This window comes from Aspergillus steynii (genome assembly GCF_002849105.1).
Source record: "Aspergillus steynii IBT 23096 chromosome Unknown P170scaffold_3, whole genome shotgun sequence".
NCBI lineage: Eukaryota > Fungi > Ascomycota > Eurotiomycetes > Eurotiales > Aspergillaceae > Aspergillus > Aspergillus steynii.
The window spans coordinates 620,227-634,062 of record NW_020194400.1 but is presented as its reverse complement, the minus strand read 5'-3'; the positions used below and the strand labels follow the sequence as shown (position 1 = coordinate 634,062).

General features: G+C 47.9%; 4 protein-coding genes across 4 annotated transcripts; 1 reads left to right on the top strand and 3 right to left on the bottom strand.

Moving 5' to 3' along the window:
• Positions 1 to 144: 144 nt before the first annotated feature.
• Positions 145 to 2,143, bottom strand: P170DRAFT_404847 (MDR family MFS transporter). Its single transcript, XM_024846553.1, has 2 exons — positions 1,972 to 2,143; positions 145 to 1,920 (listed from the first exon to the last, which is right to left on the bottom strand). Exons 1-2 carry the CDS (start codon positions 2,128 to 2,130, stop codon positions 388 to 390), a joined length of 1,692 nt encoding a protein of 563 aa, XP_024705394.1. The 5' UTR covers positions 2,131 to 2,143; the 3' UTR covers positions 145 to 387.
• A 1,676-nt stretch (positions 2,144 to 3,819) lies between these two features.
• On the bottom strand, positions 3,820 to 6,808 carry P170DRAFT_508325 (HET domain-containing protein; the record flags this gene model as incomplete). Its single annotated transcript, XM_024854560.1, has 2 exons — positions 5,238 to 6,808; positions 3,820 to 4,706 (listed from the first exon to the last, which is right to left on the bottom strand). Exons 1-2 carry the CDS (start codon positions 6,742 to 6,744, stop codon positions 3,820 to 3,822), a joined length of 2,394 nt encoding a protein of 797 aa, XP_024705393.1. The 5' UTR covers positions 6,745 to 6,808.
• A 4,106-nt stretch (positions 6,809 to 10,914) lies between these two features.
• Positions 10,915 to 11,588, bottom strand: P170DRAFT_135753 (uncharacterized protein). Its single transcript, XM_024842441.1, has one exon. It carries the CDS (start codon positions 11,469 to 11,471, stop codon positions 10,974 to 10,976), a length of 498 nt encoding a protein of 165 aa, XP_024705392.1. The 5' UTR covers positions 11,472 to 11,588; the 3' UTR covers positions 10,915 to 10,973.
• Positions 11,589 to 12,992: 1,404 nt separating this feature from the next.
• On the top strand, positions 12,993 to 13,733 carry P170DRAFT_135734 (uncharacterized protein). The gene has a single exon (XM_024842440.1). The coding sequence runs from the start codon at positions 13,236 to 13,238 to the stop codon at positions 13,569 to 13,571; it is 336 nt and encodes a 111-aa protein (XP_024705391.1). The 5' UTR covers positions 12,993 to 13,235; the 3' UTR covers positions 13,572 to 13,733.
• The last annotated feature ends 103 nt before the right edge of the window (positions 13,734 to 13,836 follow it).

Genomic DNA, 13,836 nt, shown 5'->3' with positions numbered 1-13,836 from the left:
CTGGGCGCATGTCTTGGCTCTATTAATCTTAACTCCCACAGGAGAATTATCCGGCCAATTGTGGCCGTACTAGCCAGTGTTTGTCTTGCTATTTACATGAAGTCTCTTAATAGAATCTTTTCTGGTAAGTGTCCAGAGCTAAGCAGGCATTGCTGTATGTAGCGTCCGGCCGGCTTGCAGTTTTTATTTTCCAATTTGCCAGAGTCTTGCACATCGACACTTGAGAATGCGTAGAGTTGGCACTTGATGCGTGCTGTTATCATGCCTCTGTTTTTGTATAGTAAATCTTGATATATAGGTTGGAGTGGTACGATTGGAGCGTAGCATATCGCTGACACAAACACCATGTTGCACGACGTTAGATTCTTGCAATGGACAGTATCAAACTCATTCTTCCGGCCGCTTCTTATGATCTGTCAAATTCTCAATCCCAGTCTTAGTCTCCGTGTGCTCCGCGCTCATAAACCGCTGCTTAACAAAAGGGGAAGCCAGGAGCCCAATCCCAGCGGCGACAGTGTACATGATGAACATATTCCGCAGGCTCCACGCAAAGGCGCTCTGCACGATATGGCGCTGCACGGAATCGTCAATGTTTGCAATCATCTCCACGTTCGCCGCCGCGTCGTAGCCGGAAAACGCATCGAGGTAGGTTTCATTCAGCCCGCTGGCGACGAGCGTTGATTCCTGAGTTGCCATGCTGTCTTGGAAGACTACCCCGCCGAGAACGATGGATAGGGAGGTAGCGATGCTGCGGATGAATCCTAGTGTGGAGGTGGCGACGGCGACGTCAGCTTGCGGGACATTGTTCTGGATAGCGAGCATTGGCGTCGAGAGAAGCAGAGATAGACCGATGCCGCCGATGACTTCGAAGACGATGACCTTGACGAGCGAGGTGTCGGTGTCGAGCATTGCGTACAGGCCGGTGCCGAGGGTCAAGAGCGCGGTCCCGGCCCAGATAATCTCCCGGTAGCGACCGGTCTTGTGGACGAGGATGCCGACCGAGACGTCGCAGAGCGACGCCGCGATCATCATGGGTAGAACTAAAACGCCGCTTTTGGTTGGAGAGGCGCCCTTGACGCTTTGGAAATACAGAGGCAGGTAGTACTCTGAGCCTCTTGTAGCCATGCTATGCGACGCCGCCACGAGAATGACCGCGTTGTTGGACAATTCCTTGAAGACGCGCAGATCCATGAGTGGAAAGCGGGCGAGACGCTTTTCGGCAAAGAGAAAGAAACCGATCAGCGCTGCGCCGATCACAATCATGCAGATGACGACCGGACTATCCCAAGGGAAGGTCACACCACCGAAGTCGAGTCCGAGGAGGAGAAGCACGATGACAGTCAAGATGGAGAGGATGCCGAACCAGTCGATGGCCTTGAGTCCGTCACGGAGCTTAGTGCGCGGATTATGCAGGTCAAGAAACAGCGCGAGAACAATGAATGCAAGGCCACAGACAGGCAGGTTGATCCAGAAGCACCAGCGCCAGGATGCATACTGCGACAAGGCGCCCCCGATGACGGGCCCAGTTGTTCCGGCGAGGACCCAGACGAGGGCTGTGGCGCTGATGTACAGCGAGCGATGGCGCATGCTAAAGAGATCCGAAATGACGATGTTGACCAGGGAAAGGATCCCTCCACCTGCTAGACCCTGGACTCCGCGCCCGGCGATCAGCATGGGCATGTCGACGGCTGCGGCTGCAATGGTGCTTCCCGCGGCGAAGACGATGATCGCGCTCAAAACAGCTAGCTTGCGACCCCAGATATCGCTCATGCGCACCCACATGGGATTGACTGTGCACATGGCCAGCAGGTACGAAGCGCCAATCCAGGTATAGCCGCTCGCTGAGTTCAAGTCCCTGGTCATAGAAGGGATGGCGGTGGCCACGATGGTTTGGTCGAGGGCGGAGATAAACATCACAAGCTAGAAGATGTTAACGGATAAAATAAATTGACTAGACGCTTTTGCACTCACACTGAGCATGAGTATTAGCCCGGCATTTTGCAAGTTCGAGCGTTTGGGATTCGAATCGTCGGATACATCCAAGGGCTCGATGGGACCTAGATCTGAGGCAGCTGCCCTTGCTATGGCAGGGTCAGCAGGTGAGATCTCGTCGATTGTTTGGCTAGTCATTGGAAAGCTCTGCAATTGGTGATGGGAGAGACCAGAAGATGAAGATTTTTGAAAGGATTGGGAGTCGAGGGAGTTAAGAGAGTTGGGCGAGGGGAATTAGGCTAGTCTGGCGTGCCAAGCCTGGTGTCAAGCTAAGGGCGTGGCCTAGACAAGAGGTATCCCTGTCATTTATTATCTTATAAAAGGAAAATAATTATGGGGATTATAAAAAGACCCAATATTACTCTCGTTCACAATAGAACAATAGTTGTAGCTGAATTGTTAAGAACCTTAGAGACCTATCGGGATTCCGAGTGGTAGGTGAAAATTTAAATAGATAGCCCAGCCGTTTGACAGTTGCTGTTCATTAATTTGGCCAAAGAAAAAACCCTGATAGAGGCCGTGGTCTAATGATAGAGCAGGATGTAGCAGAGAGATACATTTTGAATACAGTCTGAGGCTGGAGTGCAGCTAGTCTCATCCACATCATATCTAAATCGATGCACACGAAAATCATGACTAGGCCTACCTCTGACTGGGTTATATTCAAAACATTACAGAGAACAGAGTGGCAGACCATCCACACCACTATGCGACTCTAACACCTGCTGACTTTAGTTCGTGGTCGCAGGATCTTCCATTATAAGGGCAGCTTTGAGTACTTTGTAACACAGCCGCCAGTTCATTTCACATGAAGACCATGTCGATTTTCTTGGCACTTTGGTGACCGTTCTTGATTTCACATTGACGTTGAACGCCTGCACCCAGGAAAAGAGAGCTGTAAGCAGATATCTATCACCGAGGGCGGTGCAAGGCGAGCTCAGATGGAGCAGTACGAAAGACGAGACATTCGAGTCTTTCCAGTCCCCTTCCCCAGTATAAGTGCCTTTTGAAGCCACCATGCGGTGGTAGTGGCCAAAAGAAAACCACTGCAGCCGTATTTGTCTTCCACTGATACTCCAATATGACACCAAGGATAATCTCCGACTACGGTGGCTTTCTACTAGCTAGGGACATCTTGTCCATACAGATAGGAAAACACACACTTCATAGCTATCACGCTCACAACTATCACCTTTCATAAATCAAGTGCCACCACCAAAGCCCGCTGGGTCATCCATCCACCTGGCTCACTCTTCGCCCAAACCTCCGGTTCTGGGACAAGCACCTATAAGCTCACATCATCGCTAGGCAATGTGGGAGGTAGTTTCTTGGCATTGATTAAACCTAATTATGTTGTTCAGCCAGCTAGATGGTTCTGTATGCAAGCGCCCACAGCTTACGGGCTGCTAACTTGTGTATGTCACTGGCGACAGCCTATTGTCGTTGTGGGCCTACCCCGAACTGCCAGAGGAGACCCGATCATTTAGTTGAAGTTTAAAGGCTTCTGTTCTTTGAGCCTTCCCTGAATGGGATAAAACCAACTCAACTTTCTAATCGCAAGACTCTAATTATATATAGTAGCATTTGTCATGTCTCTTCAGTTTGAGACAGCTACTGGTGGCTTTATGAAATGCATACAGTGCCTCTGCAGAGACTTCACCGCCGTCAATTTCAGGACGCAGAAATCTACATGCACTTGATAGCATGAAAAGAACCCTGGCAGGGGAAAATTTGGAAGTGAAGAATGTGAAATGTAAGCAGCCCCGGTATGGGGATTGACTCTTTCAAGCTCTCTAACCGGATTATCTCTCCAATTTATAGATGACATCATTTGAGAATGATAAGATCTTCTTTTGCACCAGCATGATGAAGAGCGGTCCAATGGACTTTCCCCACCCCAATCCGTTCGGCATGTCTTCTGAGATCGCGGACGAGTAGAACATTGTAGATAGGGAATACGTCGTGTTGAAAGCGTCCATGATCCCACCATGCATCACCGTTTTCAGAATTGGGCGTTTTCACCGGCGTAGCATTCTCCTTCGGTGGAGGGACCTGTGCTGTGACATTCCTCTGAGGCATCTCACTGAGGCCTAAATGATATTGGAGCTCAACTGGACCAAGCATGAAATACAGCTTTGGGTCCTTTGGGGGAGCAATTTCACTCAGTGTATCTCGAGAGAGAGCAACCAACTTATAGCTAAGAGAGTGCAGATCAATTTCATCGAAAGGAATATTCAGCATGAGAAATCCGGCGCGGTAGCCTTGGTGGTAAATGATACGTTGCCAAGAAGGTCTGTCATTGGCAGATCTGCTCTCATCCTCGAGTCCCAACTGAAGATAGGCCTCTTGGCCAGGCTTTTGAACAAAGGGTAATTCTGACATGTTGCAGAACCGCACACTGGCGGAATAGGCGAGAAATTGAAGTGTATCATCTTGGCAAACATGATTCAGTAGTTCCTCATCGGGCAAGGGGATCGGATAGTCGAGTAAAACTCCGGGGTATCTTTCGTGCACATAGATGTGTTGGTTCCTTCTTTTCTCCACCAAGACTTTCCACCCCCTTTCTTGGTAGTCCATCTGGTACAGCTGTCGGAAATTAAGCACCTCCCTCAGGCCAATGCTACTATCCATCGCCCTTTGCAGCATATCTGGCTCCAGAGTATCCTTATGCTTCCGGATGAACTCATCCCGGGAGACCTCAGTGAGCCATTTCACTGTGGTGACAGGGCCAGGATATAGCGAGTTATACCAGCCTCTTCCACGATAGTGACAATGACCCTACCACGCCGCCCAGCTCCAGCTCTGGAACAGTGGGTTGCTATCAATATCAATCTTTCTCGTGAGGGGCTCTTTAGGATACCACAAAAGGGCTTTTGTAAACGCAAATGAGGGTAAGTTAAAGCAGAATTTTGCGTTAACTCCTTGGCTAATTCTGTTGGATAGGCCAGTGAATGCAGCAATGGTGTCTTTGTTAGAAGTCATATGGCGACATGTATACTCGTGAACACACTGTCTGTATATTTCCCACAGGCTGAGCCCCTCGAGCTGTAAAAGGCCATTGTTATGATTGGCCTTTATTTGCTTGTAATGATATGTTGGCGCAGAGAGTTCAGGCAGGTCAATTGTTTGAGGATCAAAGTTTTCATCACCGAGAATTGTGTCTTCGCCGTTAGAAGAACGGAATTTTTTCACAGAACCTCCTTGTGTAGGATCTGTCCAGATATTAAACCATATATCATGCTCACTGCATATGTTCTTAATCGTGCTCGCAATTTCTTTGCTTTCGAAATATGGCTGCGGCATAGGCTGAGTGTCTTCGAACATGACTGAATGAGGACAGACAAACACCGTCTCGGATTCTGTGAAAAACAACAGCCTTTGCGACAGATGACGTTCTTGAAATGTCCAAGCCCTCGTGTTCCAAACAGTTTTGTTTAAATCAATCAAGGGCTTCCGATAGTCATGCATCGCTACCGTCAATAGTAGCCCCTGCACAACAGCATAGTTGGCCTCTTTTGCCCGGGGGGTCGAAGAAACTCCTGGTAGACCTTGGGTGGGGTCGGAGTTGGTAGATGCCACGACTGTTAATACGGCATTGCCATATATTGCAGCCATATTGGAAATGTTGATAGAAAGATCCTGCTCGTCATCCTGCTGGATACATAGGGCATCGATCCAAATGTACCGTATTCCAAGCTTCCTCGTTGCGATTATTGCATCTGTTATTGTTTTTGAGAGACAAATAGAATCCGAATGCAACCCATTTCTTTCCTCGAGGGTGTATTTAGTCGTCGAGTTGAGAGTCACCTGGTCGATCCCCCCCCAGACATACGACAAGCATACATAGCGACAAGGCAAGTCGACCTTGGAAACACAGTTCTCTTCAACATCAATGAGTCGGAGCTGTGACTCTTTTGATTCGGTGCCGCTATGCCGAATAATTGGATGAAGCTTGTCGCATATTACGAGCCACGTTTTACAGGCTTCAAAAGTCACGCTGGTTGGACAGATTGCAAGACCATGGAAAGGGGTCATCTTCCCTGATTCCGATGCAAAGTTCACCCAGTGAATAATGAATCTGTATGGTTCATCCTGATGCACACTTAACTGGTATTGAACTTCCAGCATGAGACCTGCCTCCGGGCCCTCGTCCAATGTCTCGAGATAGAAATCACACATCCTCAATTGCTCGGGAGTGAACTGGCTCATATCGTGGTCGGCCCGAATCTGTCTCGCCAGCAAGCCACAAAAGGCGCAGCTTTCCCTCTCGAAAATTGGATGCAATTGTTCAAAATGAATGCTTGTCTTTTCGGACTTCTTACTTCCTTTTATTCCTCTCTGGGAGAAAATGACTTTGAAGTCAATATGCCGACACATATCACACAGGTACTCTTCGTCGTCTTCGTTCAACACAGGCGGGTCAGGAATCCACCATTCTTCAATCTTGCCCTTCGTGTTCTTGAAAAGCCCCCATCGATTGTTGATGTATATATGGCTAACAAAGTTGCCACGGGCTTCGCGAACGTCCTTGTTCTCTGCCAATGCATTTGGGGTCTTTTTGTTTTCTTCCTCTCCCTCGTTCCCAGTCCGCCAAACTTCAATCATCTCCTTTAGCTCGTCATCTAGAGGCATTGTGTCTTTGTGAGTCGTATCCTTCCGAACTCTTTCCATCTCTTCGTATCTGAGACGACCTCTAGTACGCATCAACTCCATCAGCTCATCCATAACCACCTCAGAATGCGATTCTTCCATCTTGTGTTTCAATTTGATCAGTCAACAAGTTGACGGCTAACAACAGATACGGGCAATGATTGTCCAAAACTGTAGAGAGGCTTTATAGTAAATCTTCTCGGTCAAGACTCGAGACGAGGCTATATAATCCTTTGCTCTACTAAGCAAGGCCGAGCGAGGCGGAATGAGGCTGCGTGAGTTAAGCTCAATGACGTGGCACCCATCATGCATGATACATTGATGCCTAAACACATGCTCGAAAGCTCTAACCGTAATTTGAGATGCACCGCTAGAAAGGTCTCCTCAGCCTGGAAATAAATGACGTGTGAAACCATGGTTATCTTGCTTCAACACTGGTGTTCGACCTCAGTTGAGCATTAAAAATTACAACGCTAAAAAGTATGCAATCACCGCCCATGATCTAAAAATCAGTGCTGACCTCACAATAATTAAACCCTGAGTATTAAAACCAGGGACTCACCATCTAGGCTGATAATGAATTCAGCTGCCTCTATGGTAATTATCGAGCGCGTCCTATTAATCATACCTCAAGTTTTTGAAACACGATCTCATCCTGATTAGGGCTAAAGACCTGTCAACCTCATTTGGCCTAGCTACTAAAGACCTTCAAATCGTCTTCGATGAAATATTACAGGCTCTCCAGGTAATATAACCCACTAAAAGAATGCCAGGAAACCTTGGCAGTAGGAAAGAAACGGGATTAGAACTTGCGCAAATCTAGGCGCTTGCAAAGTGCTTTTCCAAGGTATTATTCTCATATTAGAGGTATGAATGTTAGCGCCAGAATAGCACGCCACTGTTCATAAATACCTACAAAGGATAATGGCCTTGTTCAGACATAATCCACAACCCTGACCTTAACATTAACTGGTGGCCACCCAGCGTCTGGCTACTGTCACCTTTGAATCGTGCTGGATACCAGCGGCTCCTTCTGCTTTCTCAACACGAGGGACTCCCCAATAGTCAGTATTCCTAATCAGCGGAGGCTCAAGCCGCATCTTCCCAGCTCGAGGACTGAATCTGCTAAGAGAATTACCCCGCAGGGGCTCAGCCTTGCAATGCGTCGCCTGACCCGATAACCCTTGCTCGCTGCAGCAGTATTTTCCCAGTTGAGAACGGGAGGCTTAGAAGACCTGACCCTCCCCGGGAAAAAACGGGTACCGGCCGAGACCCCTTGGCTGCATACTTTGTTTTTAATTTTTAAATTTCTTGAAACCGGGTCCGTGGGGCTTCCTCCGGGATTGCTATCGGGCCATTTTAGCTCCCGTTCGGCACACAACCTCAACCACAGAATCGCTATCCAACACACGGGATCGCTTTCTTCTTTGAATAGTCCTTCAAATTCCAAAAGCCGATTCTTTATCTATTTATTCCGTCGTATTCATATAGACACGCCCCAGATTGGGCGGAACCTTCCAGAACCAGTGTCAAAATTGATATACTTGGGGTCAAAACCTCCTCCTGTCTCTTACAAGCCAAGATTGTTTTCAAACCCTCAATGCCGAGGCGCTAGTCCATATGTGATTAGCCTGGTACCTGTATATATTTACTTCGGAGTAGAACCTGGAAATGGTACGAACCTGAACCAAACGCGATCAAATTGTCATAGTTCGGTATGTACCAACTTATATGCTATATGATACACAGCAAAATATTTACTACCGCACAGATTGCTGATGCTACAGAATGAAGTGAAAGTTCTGTTAGGAATATTCATACTAATCTGCGTGTGTTTGGAAGTGAAAGTCCACCCCTAGATCGTGGAGATTGGCCAAGAAGTATAACTCCACCTATGCTTAAAGCTCTTTTTGATCACCTTACAGAAAATCCTGGCAAATATCTTGAAGAGATGGCAGTCTTTCGGTATGACGAACTCGGTATCTCAGTATCGCTTTCCACCATTAAAGGGACTCTTTCTAGGCCAAAATGATCGCTATGTCGGAGCTTCAGATATTCCGAATTATTCAGCTATTGACATAGTTAACATTCTTTTACTGATTTTGGACATTGTTTATTGTTATTATGCCTGTTGGAATGCTCAGATCAAGGATATTTATTTAATAGCTAGATACGCAGATAGTTTAGCAATTCAGACCCTCATACTTTCGTTCATTGGACCGCTGCATTACTGGTGTATACTGAAGACATTTTTGTTGACATAAGTTAACTAGTGTCAAGAAAAATGACCGCAAGTGTCACGGCCTCATTCCTAGCTGGGCTTCTAGGAACTCAACCGCTTGTGTTTAACCCTTAAGCCACAAAAAGACCAGAATATCAAGTACGGCGTACTTGATATGCCCATCGCCTTATATAGCAGACCCTCGTATGGTGCCAAGCCGTCACAGCAAGGCCACAAAAAGTGTGAACACGCTGTCAAGGCACATCTTTTTACTACCACTGACACTTCTTGTACTAGAGACTTTAAAAGATGTTCTGGACATTCTCTCTCACGACCTAGCCAAATGGCCTTCTAGAAGTCGCACTCAAACTGTAGCCACCGTGACAAATGTTTCTCCATCTTTACATGGAGATCTAAACCACTTTCTGTATCTGCAATTACCTCACTAAGGCAATGCATGAGAATTCGTTGATAAGATGGGCCCAATAGATCACGTGGCTCAGCTTCAAGTTCCTGAAAGCAACGCTTCAGAGGTTCTTTAGTTTTCTGTTCATCTCCTGCAACAGCTTGGAGAAGGCCTGCGACAAACCGCCACAGAATATCAAAACGTGAATTATACTTCTCTCTTTAAAGACATGCCTGAGGCGTTATCAGGAAGAGGTCAGATATGTTATGGGGTTCCATACTTACCCCTGGATTACATGACTTGGCCAAGGCCTGCGTGGCATGCAAGGGGTGGTAGGACTGATATATATATCATCCTCCAACTCTTATTTTCTTTTGTTCTCTAGTGATTCCTTCTTGTACGTACGGCACCCTTTAGATTGAGACAATCAAAGCGTGACCCATAACAAGATATTCTTTGCCTAAGCTTTACACACAACAGCTGCTCATGCTTCGTCCACTGCCTCATAAAATACCGGGCAGCGAAGTACTCCTGGAAAGTGAGGTGTATAAAATGATAGCTTTGATCCTGGTCCATGACTGTAGTGTCTGATGTGTGCAGAAAAGAAATCTTTTTTAATGTTATGTCAGGCGCAACGGGGAGCAGAATGCCCTGATGTTTTATAGAGTCATATATCCGATGCCGGTCATTTGCATTAAACTATGGAAATATAACCCCGTCCAATCCGATGAATACAGTGAATGGTGAGAAAACGTGAGCATTCAATCCAATATATCACGCGAAACACTATTTCTGAGCACTAGTTAAGGCAACTGTCCTGGTACTCGGGGGTTGGGCATCCAACAATAGCGGAAGATGGGTGTTAACTTGTCCTACTTTTCAAAGATTACTATAGTGGATTTACTACTAGGCCAGTCTGTCTGATTATTGATAATAGTTTACTTGGCCACTTAGAAGGAGTCGGGCTCAATTTACACTAAAATAAGTTCATATTTAACCCCCAAAAAAGCGCAGTTTATTGATCAAGCTAGTTACCAGTGCGGTTGATACATTGTAAAAGGCTATTTTCTACATTATGACAGTCCCACACCGTGGTGGCGCCCGTACGCGCCGCTCAGATGAAGAAGATGCTGGAGGGCCGGATTCCATTTTAATAGCTTCCTGTGCCTTTGTGGTCTGAGTCTAATGAACTTGCCAGCTTTTCCTCCAGGCTGCCGCTCCATTCAGTACATCCAGTACAGAAGAGATTCAGAGAGAAGCAAGATATGTGTATCGCCCGCCATGTATATGGAAAAAGCCAGGTATGGTGCCACTGGGAGGTCTGCATTTAATATATTACGTCAACCCTGGGGCTGGAGGCAACATACGCCTGCGGATATGTCTCTCACCCCCACCCCGCACGTAATGAGATGACTTTATTTGGCGACCACACGCCCGAAGCAGAGGACGCAGTTCTATTGTCTGGTCTAGGGATCGGGTTTCAATGGCGCGGACGGTGGTCAAGCGGCTTCCGAATGATTTGCGATGCAATAATATTAACTTTCGGCTCGGCCCGCGGGTGCGGACTTGGCCCATGTCCGGATAGTGGATTACGTGTCTCTAGAATTCTTTTCTTCCTCTCTATGCTAGATGTTTCGTTAGATCGCCGCCACTTGGTTGAATATCATCATTTTCATCAATTCTAACGAAAGGATCATCATATACTCATCCAAATGGGGAGGCTTGTGCCAAGGACTGCCATGCAGGGTGCCTGAGATTGAAGTCCCCAGCCAGGAGGCAGGGAGAAGTTGGGAGTGACTGTGATATTAGGCGGTCTAAGCCTTGACCTTCCCCTACAGACCCAGCGGGGGCGTTGTATAAGTTTACAAGGAGGGCTGTTTTTTGGGAGGTGATGATCTGGACAGCGAGTATGTCCCTATTTGGGGGGCCAAAGGGGATGATCTCGGCTCTTAGGTGTGGGTGTTTGAGGATATAAGTGAGGACCCGGGGTCTTTCGGACCAATCCTCTGCCGGAGCTAGTTGGTGGAAGGATGGATGGTGTTTAGATAGCCGGCGGGAGCGGTCTGTAAAAATCCAGGGCTCCTGAATCAGTACTGCATGACATTTATTCTCAAAAGCCAGTTGTAGCGCGGTTTCATGCGCTTCCCAGTTTCGGCCAACATTAAGTTGGAGGATCTGTAGATGAGATAGTCTTTTTAACATGATTGAGGTTGTTTTCTTGTGGGTGAGGAGCCTGGGGTCTCCAGGGGCTCAGATTTATTAGACTGGTCTTTTTCCTTTTGCTGGTGCATATTAGTGTTCCTAACTGCATTGAATTGTGATCTGGAAAGCCGCTGGATGACTCCTTGTTGTACAATAGGTCGGGCAGGGCAGTTGGGGTGGTTGGCTGGAAAGGGACCACAGCAGTTAGTACAGCTTGGGCCTCGTACCCCTTTGCCTACATGGCCATGACACTCTTCAGTATGGTCCTTCCCGCTGCAGATGCGGCATCGGGGAGTGCGAGTGCAGGTACGGGGTTATGATAGTCCCAGCATTGCGTGCACTGTTCCACGCGGGCTCTGGGGGGTTTCCGTTTGAGGGGTATATTCTGGCCAAATAGGTGGACCCACTTGGGAACTATTTGGGCTTGATCCTCTGGCATGGCCCTGATCAGTGTACTGGAGAGCGGGTTCTTATTTGAGCGGTAAAACTTCAGGGGGGAAAGGCCTGTCTGAAGCTTGAGCTCATCTAAAGCCATCTGCTCGCTGATAGGTACCTGAGTCCCATTATATCCAATGTATTCCCGCGGCGCATTTGGTAGGGTAAAAACAGCCCATTCTTGTTCAGCTTCTGCTTTAGCTCCCTGTATGAGGCCCTCCAAGGCCTCCTTGTAACTGTTAAGAAGGTGAAGACTGAGTCTGTCTTTCGGCCGGATAGCCAAGCCAGAAGGCACCTGCTGGATTTCGCTTACTACTGTAGAGCAAGACTTGTCCAGCTGTTTTCTCAGTAGGTCCATTGTGGCATGTGTGCTGGCACGGCGAGCTGGGTGGTCTTTAGGGAGGCGGAGAAAGATGCGGGGGGGGGGGGGGGGGAGCTTATCTGGTTGAAGTCCCTTGTGTGAGGCAGGATTTATCTTGCGCGCACCAGGTGTGCTCCTTGTTGTCTCAGCATAGCTGCTGGGCTTGGAGGGTTGGGGTTGTTGTTTCTCTTCTGCAGAGTGTTCGTTGGCCAGGTTCGTGCTGAAATTGAGGACTAGGGTCCTGATGTCCCTGCCTAAGGAGGCAGCTCTTTGCAGGCCCTTTTCTTCCCAGCTGGAAACCCTTTGACTAAGTATAGATACAAGTTTTATGACCTCATCTCCTGCGGTCTTTATCTGTGTTGTGCGAGATGTGACTGCGGCCGCTTGGGGGTGGTGGGCTGATTGGGGGGAGCATTCGGGGTCTCGTGGACTCCTACGGCTACCCCCTCACCAGTGGCGGCCATGTAGGCGAAAGCAATGCGTTGAACTTGAAATCTGGAGGTGAACTCTACGCCAGTACCGTGGCGTGGTGAGCTGCGAAGAAGATGTGTGTTGATAGGCCCATGGTGCGGGTTTATGATACTAAATCACTAGGCAGGGAACCATGTGACGACAGCCACATACACTATGTGGCGCGTGTCATGGGTTAAACCCATGACACAATAACACGATTTCCGCGTTCGCCGCCATTCATTACCCCACGTTTAAAAATTGCTTCTTCTTCTATTGTCTCATGACTTGATCATTGTTACTCGTTTGGACATACTGTATTTAGAGAAGATCGACGTACCTGCGAAGGCATAAAAACAGCCCCAATCTCGCAGTACTCAAAAGGTAGAAGGAGAATGGACAAGAAAATACTGTTAATATTCATTTTTCAAGTCTAGCGAATCTAACAGGTTCCTATACAGAGCTTCCAACCAGAAAACACCCCATACTCCTCTCCCAAGACAGCCTACTCCAACACCATGTCTCACCCCTCAGGCGGCTACTTCACTTGCACGTACGAGTACCACGCGCCGTACACCGATGCACAAGGTGTCTCTCATGTCGACAAATTACACAAGTCCCGATTGTATTCTAGGACAAAGAAATACACCCATGACGGCCTGCGGTGGTGGTATAACGACACGTTCAGGCCTGCCGTGAAGCGACACGTCGAGGAGGTGTTCCTGAGGAAGATCAACGACGGCAACACAAAGGGTCTCAAATACTCCCCGTTCGACGAGAACAACCTACGCATAGTGGGAAACCCTGAATGGAGTGCGAACAAGCCGGATGGGAGGGAGATCTCGACTCTTTGATTCCTCGGGTGAGGGTTTGGTTCCGAGGTGCGGCTTTGATGATTTAAACGACTTTAAATGGGTGTGATTGATGATTGACGTACTGAGCACTCGTGGATGATATGCTGTTGCGACCGACATCTCAGTGGGATCGAGGTTCGCTCTATGGTGGATCATTTCTTGGATCTTTGTTTCCCGCAAATTGGATCTGATTTTATTTCAAAGACTGACTCAGCCGCCTTTAGGCGGCTATACAGCGATCGACTATAAACACAAGCATGTCCGC